At 42.3% G+C, this 14,212-nt stretch overlaps 1 protein-coding gene across 2 annotated transcripts; it reads left to right on the top strand.

The window, feature by feature from the left end:
* Positions 1-3,627: 3,627 nt before the first annotated feature.
* On the top strand, positions 3,628-12,944 carry NELFCD (negative elongation factor complex member C/D). 2 transcript variants are annotated; one of them, XM_040607821.1, is made up of 15 exons: positions 3,628-3,785; positions 4,104-4,219; positions 4,412-4,521; positions 5,545-5,654; positions 5,974-6,081; positions 6,642-6,794; positions 7,553-7,683; positions 8,113-8,278; positions 8,936-9,070; positions 9,588-9,727; positions 10,233-10,347; positions 10,682-10,777; positions 11,002-11,142; positions 11,496-11,625; positions 12,022-12,944. In XM_040607821.1, the coding sequence occupies exons 1-15, from the start codon at positions 3,720-3,722 to the stop codon at positions 12,054-12,056; spliced, it is 1,752 nt and encodes a 583-aa protein (XP_040463755.1). In that variant the 5' UTR covers positions 3,628-3,719; the 3' UTR covers positions 12,057-12,944. The 2 variants fall into 2 exon arrangements, with proteins under 2 accessions (XP_040463755.1, XP_040463756.1); XM_040607822.1 differs by having other exon boundaries at positions 3,667-3,785; positions 4,099-4,219.
* Positions 12,945-14,212: the final 1,268 nt, after the last annotated feature.

Raw genomic sequence — 14,212 nt, 5'->3', positions numbered from 1 at the left:
ATTGAAACTTGAGCATTTGATGCTTGGTTTATTGTTTACTCCCTTAGAGGAGCCATTCTCAAGCGTCATGAAACCTTCATGTCTGTTTAAAAAAAAAAAAAAAAAAAAAAGAGGCTAGTTTTCCACATTTCTCTAGATCTGGCTCTTCTTCACACACCTACTTTCCAGGATGCCTTTACTGCTGCTTCAAAGCATGCAGCAGAGACTCCGAGGCTGGCCTTCACAGTATACTTATTTGGCTCAAAATTTAATCTTTAATATGCTCACTGCTTCAGCGAAATCTCATTAGATGGGAATTGTGACTCGTTATTTTACATACAAAAGGTCATCAAATAGCCATTTAGGGGAAAATTCCTTGCACTCATTTGCTGGATAATAAAATCTTCAGGGACATTCTGGTAAATCTAAGTGCTTTTATTTATGAACATTTCACCAAAACTTTGTAAACCCCAAATCCCTATGGGAGAACACAGTTACACCCAAGAAGACAACCAACATTGTTTCCATTCAAAGTTGTAAAAGTTTAGTTTGCAAAATCAGTTTCTGGTATATTTAGTGTTTCATCACAGTGTAAATGATACCTTGAAACTGTTGGTTCTGATCTGACTTTGCCTGTGGTTTGTTGAAGTAGGGAAAGCTTTGATATTGCAATTTTTCTGCAAAGGGCTATGCAGCAAATGTCTGGTTCTGTTACAGGTCCCTGGTTTTCTCCTCAAGGAAAGTTGAAAGTAAGTTCATTCTTTATATATTAAAAAAAATACATATTCTGTTACTGCAATCAAAATAAAGAGATACAAATATAGAAAGACAAAAGAACTTCCAGTTTTAAGATTCAGACACTGAAATTACTAGTATCATCAATGTCAAATACCACTATGTCTCTCACTGGCAGCTGGTGCTGTGAACTGTTCCCTTTTCCTACTCAACTAAGCAGTAAGTTTCATAGCATAACTACCATTGAAATCCTACAAGTCCAACTGTTGTCACTAGACAAAACTTTTACCTGCTCTGAAAATGCCTTATTGAAGCTAAGATGTACTGTTGTAGGCCACAGGCTCCAGGCACAACGAAATTCTCCAGACTGCAGATCCAAATATCCTGCCTAGGAGGTGCACAGCAAATTTGAGTCATGGGAAGGTAGCCTCTCCTACCTATATAAAGATATCTGTCATAAAAAAGCGTATTTATTTGAGCCTTCTGTAAAGAATTAGGATCTTCTCTTAAGCCTCACAAAGTCTCAGCTTTGTGTTTTCCCATCCAGTTTCACTGAGTTAAGTTCTGTACTCACTTCTCCACTTCCAAATTTTCTAAGCCTTGTTAGGGTTATACAATTGTTACTTTGAAATCACCTTCAGAGAACTTGTCCTACATCTTGTAATGATGTACATCATTTCAAGCAAAAAAAAAAAAAATTGCTGATGGAGCCCAGGAGGTGTATAGATTTTTCTTCTTCAACCTTCAGAAAATACTTTTTCTATCTTGATTTGGGATAGATTCAATTCAGGTCCAATATTTTCTTAGGAGTTTTGACTGGTTAATCACACTGTCTGTTCTGAGTACGCTATTATTTTCTGATGTCTGAGATGGAAATTGCCCACTAACTAAATGGAGGTAAGCCAAAAACTTTTTCTCAAGGATATTCCCTTGGCCTCCAGCCCCGGCCTGTCACTTCACTCCAAGTTCTTTCCTCATAAAAAATGGCCAATGCTTCCATAAGCATTGAAATGTTACCTCGCTGTCTTCCTGACTGCAGGCAATCGCCTAGCACAGGTAGGGAATGTGTCCATTGTGCCTCTACTTCAATCCATGCCTTTGATTCTGAAAAAGTGTCTTTCCTTTCTGTTGGCAGAGCAAGAAGAACGTTATCCTGGGCTCACAAAACCATTGATGTATGTTTCAGAAAGGGTTGCTTCACCACTGTAGGGCAGCATATGACAGCGCAGCTCCTACTGCCCTGCAGTTGAGGTAGTGCTGTGTATTTTCTATAATGAGATTTTAAGTTAAGCAAGCCCTTTAACTAAGTACAGTGACTGTGCCTGAACAAGAACCATGTCTCTTGAAGATCCTATGACAGCTTTTTTCTGAACATGGTTTTTTGGCCTTTCCTACCAACCGATTTCATGGACTGCATGGAACACTATGTAATCGCTTTTTACTATTTTTCAGTTAGGAACTGAAGGAGAATAAAGGATCTTTAAATAATTAATCAGCAATGCCCTTGGCTGCCCTCCAAATCCCAGAACACACCCTCCCCATCCCCTTTCTCACAGTTAAACTCTTACACAACTGAAGAACAGGAGTCGGTCTGAGGAGAGACAAAGGGACTCTGTGTCTTTCGCATGGCCTCCATTTCAACAATGCCAATCTCCTCGCCCAAGGTCACGTTGTAGGATCAGTTTTCATTTAAGCCCTACCCCGCTTCGTTCGCCTGTAACGTTCTAGTCCCTCCCTTCGCTGGGGGCCCTCTGGACCTGTTGCCTTGGGCCTGCACCCCAGCTCTGCCAGCCCCCTTTGGGACCACCTGTCTCAGCATCCCCAAGGAGGGCGATACCAGGGTCCTGAGGTCAGCACAGCCACCACTCTGGGGATCCCGCTCCATGTGCAGGGGACCAAATCCTGCGCAGCATCCTGCCCTGCATGCTCACAGACGGCCCAAGGGCCCCGGGAATGGGAAGGGGGAACCCCTCTGCCGCCGCCAAGGGAGCCGCTTATGGCAATGCCAGCAGTGGCATCTGGAGGGACTACAGTGGGTTTAGTGAGAATTTTGTAGATCAAAGACTTCAGGATTTTGTCTTAGGCTAAAAGTAACCCATGGAAAAATTTGTTTGCGATAAGAAAAGGCAGAAATGTTATTTAATGTTATTCTCTGGCAAGTTTTGGGTACGCAGTTACACCAGTGCTGACCCTAACATTTCCCCCCTCACATCTGGCCCTCAAATCTACCATTTCCATTCCACCAAAGTTACCTTTCCCATTCTTTACCTTTTTTTCCCCTCCTACTTGTTAGTTTTTGAGTTCTACCATCCTCGCCATCAGCTCGCTGCCGCCGTTAGCCCCCCTCACGGCCCGGACGCGGGAGCATCTCCCGCCGGGTTTCCCCCCTCCTCGGCCCCGCCGCGCTGGGGGCCGGGGGTGCGGGGCAGGGAACTTTGCTGTCACCGTTCCCTGGGCTGCTTCTCCCCGCCGTCTTTCGTTGTGTCCCCTCTGACGGCCACCTGCCGTGGCGCCCCGGCAGTGCCTAACGGGGCAGGGCTGCTCGGGCGGGGCCCCGGCACGCGGCCTCCCGGCACCGCCACCGGGCCGTGTTTAGCGTTTCCGTGGTTTATTTTACCCGCCGCTGCCGGGCGGTCTCAGCCGTAACTCCCCGACACCCGCCGCCGCCAGCTCCGGCCAGAAGCGGCGCTGAGGCGTGAGGCAGCGGCCGCCCCGGTGGCACAGGCCGCGCTGCCACCGGCTGCCGTTAGCTCGCCGGGGGCGGGGGACACCCGGGGGGACACCCGCCGCCCCGAGGCGGCACAACGGTGCCGGGTGCCAAGCCACGGCCTCCCCTCGCTCCCAGCGCCGCCGCCGCGGGCCCTCGCCCGGCCCGGCCCCGCCCCGCCGCTCCGCCCTCCCGCCGCCCGCCATTACGCGCCGCTCCGCCCCGGGGGCGATCGCGGCCTGGTCCCGGCCGCCGCCGCGGCTCCTTCGGCGCGGCGCGGGGCGGGGCGGGGGCAGCCATGGAGGACGCGGATTACTTCGAAGGCAGCGCGGCCGAGTGGGGCAGCGAGGCGGACGGGGGGACGGTGAGCGCGGGGCTGCCCGGTGCGCGGCGGGAGCCGGCGGCTCGGCGCGGGCCTGTGGGGCGGAGGGGCCCCGGGGGTGCCGCTTGGGTGCGCGGAGGGGCTCCCGGGCCCTCCCGTTCCGCGGGCGGGGGGCGCCGCGCCTGGGGCTGAGGCGGGAAGCAGCGGGCGGGCCCGGGTTGGCGCCTGGTCCCTGAAGCGCCGCGCGTGCCGGGCAGCGGCGGGCCCGGGGCGAGCTGGGGCCTGCGGGCAAACCCGGCCCAAGTGCGGGGGCGCGGGCGGAGCCGGGCCGGGCGCTGACTCGACTGTGCTTAAGAATAGCAAGACGATGAGGATGGGGAGGGAGAAGACGATGCCGAAGTCCAGCAGGAATGTCTGAAGAAATTTTCAACCCCTGACTATATAATGGAGCCCTCAATATTTAACACGTTAAAGAGGTGAGTGTGGGTGTGGCCTTACGTGCGTGTTGTGCATCTTACCTGTGTGACTGGTGCAGTGTTGTCACATCGCGTGGAAGCATGTCTGGAAACGCGTAAAAGTCATTATTCTTTTCCTTCTGTTTAGAGTTCAGTTGGTTGGTTTATTTTTAATATGACTTTCAAATAGTTCTTTTGTCATCCTTCCATCAGGTATTTCCAAGCAGGAGGTTCTCCAGAGAATGTTATCCAGCTCCTCTCTGAAAACTACACTGCAGTGGCACAGACTGTAAATTTGCTGGCAGAGTGGCTCATTCAAACAGGTACAATAAGCGATACGGTGTAGTTTGCATCTGTGGCCTTTGTTTTGTCAGAAATGTCTTAATCGGTGGCAAATTTGATCATACTCGGGAAGCGGATCATTATAAAATTGTCATCATGTATGTGACTAAACTTTTTATAATATGTTTATTCCACTCGTAGAATAAGTGAAGTAGTCTTGATGAATGCTTTGAAATGCTCACAAACTATCGTAAAGGGTAATCTAGTTGAAGCAACTACATAAATTTTAGTTTCTTTTTGTTTTCATGCACAAGGGCAAGGGTACTGTTCGTGACACCTGTTGTTGATGGTGTTAGCAGTGTTTGATATTTTGTACTAGTTATTGTATAAGAAATATTGAAAAAATAAGTAACTAGTTATTGTTCCCTTTCAGTGGATCAGTGGTTAGACAGAAGGTTCTTATACAGATGCCTGTATTCTCTGAAACAAGAATTCTATGTTACCAGTCTGCTTATGAATTCTTAAGCAGCCTTTTGCAAGATGTATTTAGCATTTCTTGTGGTGCCTTTGTCCCTTAGCCAGTATAACCTTTTGTTTACAAATTATCAGGTGCTACCCTCAGATCTCAGAAATGTAGAACTACTTTGTGTGCTGTTTTGTAGTACACTATCAAAGCTACTGATAGCAAATACATTAAAAGGATGGACTATAGCCCGTAGTAAGGCGGGTTTGTGGACCAGCCTTAGTAATCCCTTTCGTGTTCTAGGTATGTGCATTTTGGTATCGTGCCCAGTAATAGTTTTGTGAGATGACTGATGAGGAGGGTAAGAGAAAAGGACTAGTGTGACCTGCTTGGGATCCTAAACGGTCTGCATTTAGGAAAAAAGATTGAGAATCTGTAAATCTGTAGCAGTATGGCTTGATAGTAGAACTGGTGGCTCTCCTCTCATATTCTCTGTGTCGATACATTCCTGAGTAGTTTCTGTTCTCATTGAAAAATTTAAGATGTTGCTGCCATGTTTGATTGGATTGCATCTGCCAAATTTTTTATTCCTTCTATACAGGTGTTGAGCCAATGCAAGTTCAGGAGACTGTAGAAAACCATTTAAAGAGCTTACTTATCAAGCATTTTGACCCTCGGAAAGCAGATTCCATCTTTACAGAGGAAGGAGAGGTGTGCGTGGAATCCGTGTTGCTATCTCCACATGAGTGGATCCTACATAGACTCCTTCATCTGATGAAGTAGTAGATGGTGGGGGAAGGGAAACTGCATCTTCAAAGCTCTTTGGTTAAGAAACAGCTGGGTTTAGAAAATCAACTGTATCTCACTGGAGTCCTCAGAGGCTTAGAGAACTTAGAAAATGAATGCATCCTCCTATGTAATAAAGTTCTGTATAATCCTTGCAGGACTCCTGAGAGGTAAAATGCTGACTTTTAATGATCTTGACAACTAGTTATTCTTACATTTCTCTCTGTTGCACTAATCTTTTTAGACTCCAGCCTGGCTTGAGCAGATGATAGCACATACTACATGGAGAGATCTCTTTTACAAGTTGGCAGAAGCCCATCCCGACTGTTTAATGCTTAATTTTACTGTGAAGGTAGTATACTCAAATCTGACAGATTAGAATATCCATTAAAATAGCTAATTTTTCTGGCATCGGATATTGGCTATGATCTTGCCTGTACCTTTTACGTATTCTTACTTGTACTACTTATTGAAATGTCAAATCAGTACGAGTACATGTTGCTGGGAGGAATTGTGTTACAAGTTACACGTAGTAAGTGTAGTTTCAGAGTCTGAAGTACTGATTTTTGAATTCTTTGTTTTGTTTTGCTGTTTGGGTTTTTTCTCTCCTTTGATCTGTATTTGAAAATTCTGGATTTCTGGTGCAGTGGAACATTTCAGTCAGTTTTGTATGATTCTGCAACAGGGAAGGAATGTTATATCTTGCTGTGCTCTGAAATACCTTTATGGTTTACTTTCTTTTTGCTAAGTCTTAATTGTTTTCCATTTCTGTAGTCTGAAAGGTGAATGTGAATTCCAGTAAGTGTATGCAGAGGCAAATCTTACATTCTGTGTGTACTTCTAAACTTGTTAGGGTATCTGAAATATAAATGTAAATAATACAAGTTTTCTGTGATGTTTTTGTTTTTATAGCTTATATCTGATGCTGGATATCAAGGGGAAATAACCAGTGTTTCAACAGCATGTCAGCAGCTAGAAGTATTTTCCAGAGTCCTGCGTACATCTCTGGCAACAATCTTAGATGGAGGTGAAGAAAACCTTGAAAAAAACCTCCCTGAGTTTGCTGTAAGTTTTTTTTTGTTTTTTTTCTTGGCGTTCATTTGGGGTTTTTTTCTATGGAAAGAAAACAGTATTTTTCTTTCTGGTTAGGATATACAGGTCACTGTAGGAATGTAAAGAATCTTGACATGTTATAAAATCTTATGAACAGAAGGTACATCTGAGTTAAAAAAAATAGAAGTTTATGGGTTTTGATCATTCTGTGACCCAGAATTCCTTGGGTTGCTTACGTCACACTTCTTACATTTATTAAATGGATTGTAAAAAGGTGAAGGTAGAACTGTTATCTCTCACATTTAATGCAGGATCTAAGGATCAGTCTACTCAATCCCCTAGCAAATGAAAATAATTCCTTTATTATCTGCATCAGTGTGAAAGCTGCCATCTGAATCAACCCCACATATGTTCTGTGTTGTGAAATAGCATGAGTTTCAGATGGCTTTGTACTTCTGCTTTTTTAAATATTGCTGAGAAAGTACTGAATATAAGTAGGATGAATTTCCCCTCAGTTTTGGCATTGATGAATCAAAGTTCTCAGTGTAGCCATTTCTTCTTGCATGGTATCAATGCATAGTGATACTATGCTTTTCTGTGCTTTTTTCTTTGCTGTTGGGTTTTTGGTTTTCTTGTCCAGTTGTTGTGGGTCTTTTTCCTTTGATTAATAGATTGCAATGAAATCTTTTGCCATCACAGCAATGTAATCACAGAAGCATACTTGCATGTTTCTTGTTGACTGGTAAGATTTTTGATGTATGCTTTCACAGAAGATGGTGTGCCATGGAGAGCACACATATCTTTTTGCTCAATCTATGATGTCCATATTAGCTCAAGAAGAGCAAGGAGGGTCGGCTGTCAGGCGGATTGCTCAGGAGGTTCAGCGATATGCTCATGAGAAGTAAGTGGGAGTTACATTATTAGTGAAATGTAAGTCACCGAACTTGTAAACTGCTGTCTCTTGCTCCTTCTTGATTACCTTGCAAAAGAAGAATTCTTAGCTGCAACAGAGCAGTTCTAGTAGTAAGCTTTAATTCATAGAACGGAAAAGTTCAGTGTCCTGTATCAGTAGACCTGAAATCAGAGGAGCAAAGAACGAAAGTTTCTGTCTGTTTAAATTAAAAAAAAGAAAAAAAAAGTACTTTTAATCTGTGAACATGCTAGAAACAAAAAGGGGAAATGCAGGCCTGTTTCTATAATTACCCAGGGTAAGGGGTTCTGCTCAAAGACATTACATTCAGTAGGGTGTGTCCTGTTGACTCAGTGAGGCTAGAACTAAAATGTCTGAATTAAGAAAATAAGTTGCTATGTATGTTTGCTCTTCACCTAGAGGCCATGATGCCAGTCAGATCACTTTAGCATTGGGTACTGCAGCCTCCTATCCTCGAGCATGTCAGGCTCTTGGTGCGATGTTGTCTAAAGGAGCTCTGAATCCAGCAGACATCACTGTCCTGTTCAAAATGTTTACAAGCATGGACCCACCTCCAGTAGAACTGGTTAGTAGTTATCTTTTTTAACCTCTGAAATTCACCTGTGTTACAGCAGCACTCAGAAATATGAGATGGTTTTCTGCTAAGTGTTGTACCAATGCAAAACAGAAGTTAACACTCAGGCTTATCCCCGTGTAATTTTAGGTAATGTCTAAATGTGAAGCTACTACTTGTACTCTGTTTTGCATTAGCTTCTTGATCTTTTTTGTGTGGAGTTTTTTTTCCTAATCATTCCAAGTTGCCTTTTCCCATATAATTAAATTAAAGAACTCCTCAAAAGAAGGTAAAGATGGCAAGGAATTAATTAACTTTTAATGAAAAATATATGTATAAAACCCCCACAACCCAAACTAAGCCACCCAGTTTAGCAACTTGTTTATAAGGAGACCTAAATGGCGCATTTCACATTTCTCACTGTCTTGTTCTAATGTGGGTTCTGGTAACAAATGGTGACATTTAGATACTTTAGCAATATAGTCTGTAAGTCTGTTTGTTTCCCCCGCCATCACCTACTGTCAGCAGTTTAGGTGTCTTCATAAAGCTCTCACCTACTCTCAAGGGATTATCTCTCTTTCTGTGTGAGGTATATCAGATGCAGAAATGGTATTTTTAGTCACCTTTCATAATTCTCAGGCTCTAATGAACCATTCATTTTCTTCACAGATTAGAGTACCTGCCTTTCTGGACCTCTTTATGCAGTCACTGTTTAAACCAGGTGCTAAGATCAACCAGGACCACAAACATAAATACATTCACATATTGGCATATGCAGCGAGTGTAGTAGAGATGTGGAAAAAGGTAACTTTCAGTTCTGTGAATAACATTGTTTTTACCTACAGTGACCTGACTGCTCAAGAAAATGTATGGTTGTGAAGTTGCTCAGTTTTAAAATAATACATCCAGCTTGGTTACTTAGTTTCATATAAAACGTTTCTGACTTCAACTGAAATGACTAAAATTATAGTACTGTTTGATCACTAGTGTCTACAAAAGTCTGACTGCTCTGAGTGATTTTGCTCACCTCCCCCCAAAGGCTATCAGTAGCAGTTCTGTGCTACTAGACCTGTATGTGCCTTTTCAGAGGAAAAGGAGTTTGCTTTATTTAATTCCTTAAGGATCAGTTAGCCACTTCATAGAGTCAAACATCCTTGTACTTCATCCCAATGAGAATTAGTTCTGAAACTTGCATTTGAGTCTAGATTTTGAGAAACATGATGTAATCTTAGGCTTATCACAGGTTACAATTCCTTTCTTTAAATAGCCAAAGGCATCGGTATGTTGACAACTGTTGCATTGAAACTTTGCAATTTTTCAGAACAAGAGGGTCAGCATAAACAAGGATGAACTCAAGTCAACTTCAAAAGCTATTGAAACTGTTCACAATCTCTGTTGCAATGAGAACAAAGGAGCATCGGAGTTGGTTGCAGAACTGAGTACACTCTATCAGTGCATCAGGTGAGCAGAGAGACTGGTTCCAGCTGTTGCAAGGAAAGTATTAGTTAGGAGATGCAATACTGCTAAAGGGAGGTACCTTTGCGGACCACTCTGTGAGAACATCTTTATTGCAGAATATGTGAAGGTGTGGTCTTGAAAGTAGTTTTCAAAATTCTCTATCTGACTCTTTGGAATCTCTCTCATGAGGACATAAGTTCTGGCTCTCACTGAGAACTTGTCTTGTGTCTCGGAATGTGCTTTTCTCTGCCACTGGAAAAAGATGACAGATCACTTTGTCTTCCTAATAAAGCTTTCCCAGCAATAGATGTGTCTTTTTTTCTCCTCTTAAAAGTATGAAATAGCAGGACTGAATAAACTGGAACAAACTTGGAGTGTACATCAGTTTTGTTGCCTATCTTTTGTATTTTGTGCTGAGCAGGGGAGTGTCTTTGTAGAACAGTTTTTGTCCAGCTCCCCCCGCCCCCCGGCCAATGCTCCTGTGCTAAAGTGATCTCTTTTTCTGCAGGTTCCCGGTGGTGGCAATGGGTGTATTAAAGTGGGTTGATTGGACGGTGTCAGAACCACGGTATTTCCAGCTGCAGACAGATCACACTCCAGTTCATCTGGCATTATTGGATGAGGTAAAAGTGTACATATAAAACCTTGCTGGAAAGTAAGAACAGTTTTGATGCTCGTAACTGGAATTACATCCAATTCACCGAGTAGCCTTCACTTTCAGTAAGTAGGTATACAGAGATCAATCTGTTGCTATCCAGAGTTAATTATTTGTTTTTGTCAGCTCAGCATTATTTACACTAGGGAAACGTAAGCATCCGAGAAAGCAATGGTGGAATACTTTTCTAAAAGACCATTACATCGGGCACTGTACATCACTGTAAACTTAGCTAATAAACACTGGTGCATTGGGTTTTAAATTGAAGTTCTGAGGCTCTAACTTTCCTGTATTCTTTGCAGATTAGTACATGCCATCAGCTGCTTCATCCCCAAGTTCTACAACTTCTCGTCAAGCTCTTCGAAACAGAACATTCGCAGCTTGATGTAATGGAGCAGGTGATTCTCAAAGGATTCAGTATTTGTGTTCCTTTGTGTTTGTGACACTTACTCAAGATAATAGCTTTTTTTCTGTCCCAGCAGTTTTAAGAGTTTAATTTAGGAACATGGTTGTGGTTAAAATGCACGTAGCAGATATTGAATCAGTAAGAATGAGCAATAAAAACTGCACGCTTTTGAGAGGAAGTTCTAATCTGTTGGTTCTTCCCTCCCCATGCTGTCAGCTGGAATTGAAGAAGACTCTCTTGGATAGAATGGTGCACTTACTCAGTCGAGGTTATGTCCTACCTGTTGTCAGCTATATCCGCAAATGCCTGGAGAAGCTGGATACAGACATCTCTCTCATCAGATACTTTGTTACAGAGGTCAGCAGAAAAATTGTGTTTACTAACATACAGAATGAAACTTTAGTATCAGTTGTATGTGTTTGGATATTAAATCAGCTTGCCTCAGATTCAAAAATGTTTCAAGATTGGATTCTGAGAAATGTATGTAATATCAGTATTTGCTAGGATGTGGCTTAGTCCTACTGACTCCTGACTTCTGAAAGTATTATGGTACTGGATGGTGGACCACAAGAATATATAATTAATTGTCTGGAAACAAGGGGTCTTAAGTGCAACTGCCTGTATGCTTTCAAGACTAGTATTGTAAATTAAAAATTACCCTTACGACCCCTCTAACTGGAAGAATAATCCATTTTTGTCTGCTGCTTCAGGTGCTAGATGTGATTGCTCCTCCATATACCTCAGACTTTGTACAGCTTTTTCTTCCTATCTTGGAGAATGAAAGTATTGCAGGTACTATTAAAACAGAAGGCGAACATGATCCTGTCACTGAATTTATAGGTAAGTCACAGCTATTCCTTGTGTACCTGTTTCTGTTGGTGTTTGTTACAACTTGAAAATAGTGTTTAGGAGGAGGATTGCTAAAAATAGGAATGCTTGCCAGATGTTTTTATAGATAACTTCCCTTTTAGGGGCCTGTGTTTAGCAATTTTCCTGTAATCAAGTATCTCTGGGTAGTAGTGAGGAACTTGGAGACAAATACTGCCTTTTGAGAACTAGCATTGTAGTAAGGAAAGGATAGGAAGGGAAATTGTCGTAATACACTCCTACCCTAAAACAAAAACATCTGTCCGGACCCTAAAATCCTAATTATATTTATATAATGCAGAAAGCCACATGCAAACAGATAAATCAGAGTAATGTACTGAACACTTTCTTTCACTTTTTTCTTTTAAGCTCATTGCAAATCTAACTTTATTATGATGAACTAAACAGTGGAAAATATCAAGAATGCAGACCATATGATCACTACTTTGCCATGCTCTCCACCATTAAGGTTCCATGACTGGGCAACACAGCAGCAAAAAAACCCCAAAACCTCCAACAAAACCCCAAAAAATCCAAAACAAGGAAGAAGGGGCCAAAGGGCATTTGTTTGACTTGCATGGTGACCTTGAGCTTCATATCAGAGGACTGTTGATGTACGTTGGAAAATGGAATAATACTGAAGGGTTTTCTGCTGTTACACAAGTCGGTATAAATCTGAATATTCTGAAAGCGATAGCAGGAAAGAAACAGATTTATTTCAAAGAATGTTATTTTGGTTACTTGCAGAGTTTGTCACTGATCCTTTGTGTAATAAATAAAACCTGAAGAATACGGAAGGTAGTTCCTACTAAAACCACTTTGCAGTTCTTTGAAGACTAGATCTCATGCTCTAGGTTTTGATGTTGTGAGTTGTGAAAAAGGAGTTTGTGTGTTAGCTCTGTGCTGCAGAGAAGCCGCAATGCCTCTTTCTTACCTTTGCATTATACTAGAGTTCTAAATGTCCTACATATTTACTGCTATGAAGCAAACTTTGTGTAACACAAGTGGATTTGTAACGGTCAAAGTTAGTTTTATATTAACAGATTAATCCTATGTGAGCGTGTTATCTGTCAGAATCTATTTTTTGTTAAATAGAAGCATCCGATGTTACTGGTAAGTTTCATTACCATGTCAGAATTCTGCTCTCCAAAAATATGAATATGTGAATTATTTCATTACTGCTTGTTGTGCTCGGTTTTTATACTTCTCTGCTCTTTCCTGGTTGATGCCAAACAGTGGGGGGTACACCCAAGATTATAATTTACCTTTAAATAAAGGCTTTCTCTTTTCCAGAGGTTTCTTTCATTAAGACCACTCTTTCTTTCTGTTCATTGGGCTGGATTTCTCTTTGTGCAGGCAAATACTGTTTGTTTAAAAGTGAGGGGCAGAGACAAGCACATCTTTTAGAAAGCAGGTTCTTCAGAAACAGATGCTGATGTTTTAAGTCCTAACTGCCTGTAAATGTAAGAAGGGAATCACTTTGTTCTTCTCTGTTGCCAGTACTTCATGACTGGGAACTCTTAAGCTGCTATGGTAATTCTTGAGACAGTAGCCAACTGTATAGATTCTTTACTCCTTATGAAAAGGATTGCATTTTCCCTTTCTTCAGCTGGTCCCTCACATACATCCTCCACAGTGACTGAGCTTACCACAGCACCACTTATGGTGCTCTAATCAACCTAAAGCACAGCCTTTCTGAAAGGGGCAAAACTTGCTCCTGCAGCAGCTGTTCTGAACATCTTTGCATATCTTTAAATAGAAGATGTACTGTAATTCTAGCTGTTGCTGTTTAAAATGGTGTGAGACTTGTTTTTCATATTTTAAGTAGAACTGGTGTACAAGTTTGGCTCTCTGTAGCTCCTGGAACTGTAGCAGTGGAATTAACTGCAGAAACATTTTGCTCTATAGAGTTTTATTTTGAGACATAACCTTGCATCATCTTTTATTGATAATCAAGAGCATTGTTCCTGTCCCTATTGCAAATTTGCCAGCAATTTAAACAAGGTATACTTTTGCTTTCCTCTGTGTTCAAGCTTGGTATTGCTTCCTCTAACCACTTAACGTTCTTCTGCACTTACCCACGTAGATGGTTTTTAACTAGTTAAAAATTTCATGATGCTGTGATCGGTACAGTCATACTACCATGTTCTTGTCTCCCTGGAACTTCAGTTACAGCAGGCACTGCAGCTTGGCAGAATTAATCCTTATTGGCGCTACAGAGTCATTTTGCTATGGTAAAGCAGAGCCAAGGAGGCAGATGGAATTCTGTCTTTTGCCTAGATTTAAATGTGTCTTCTGTGTTTAAGAGCTGAATGGTGGGTGAGAGAGATACAAACACCTAATGATTAGAGTATGATTCTTGTATGTAGGAAGCCTGTATCAACCAGAAAAGTCTCCTAGCCCACTGGAATATGGCCTAACCTGAGGTCTAAAACATGTTATCACAATAGGAAAAGCTGTGCTGTTTGAAACCTAAATGATCAGAATCCACCTCTACTTCACTGTAGACACTGGCAGTCTTACGCTGTTGTGGGTCTTCACCATTCTGCCAAACTTACTT

This window comes from Falco naumanni, chromosome 10 (genome assembly GCF_017639655.2).
Source record: "Falco naumanni isolate bFalNau1 chromosome 10, bFalNau1.pat, whole genome shotgun sequence".
In the NCBI taxonomy this organism is placed as follows: Eukaryota; Metazoa; Chordata; class Aves; order Falconiformes; family Falconidae; genus Falco; species Falco naumanni.
The sequence above is the reverse complement of the archived record's forward strand: the minus strand, read 5'-3'. Positions and strand labels throughout refer to the sequence as shown.

Excerpts from the sequence above, each read along its gene's own strand:
- NELFCD (XM_040607821.1), top strand. The coding sequence starts at position 3,720 with ATGGAGGACGCGGATTACTTCGAAGGCAGCGCGGCCGAGTGGGGCAGC. Across the intron at positions 6,082-6,641 it reads TGCTTAATTTTACTGTGAAG|CTTATATCTGATGCTGGATA; the intron begins GTAGTATACTCA and ends TTGTTTTTATAG. Across the intron at positions 11,143-11,495 it reads TCAGATACTTTGTTACAGAG|GTGCTAGATGTGATTGCTCC; the intron begins GTCAGCAGAAAA and ends CTGCTGCTTCAG.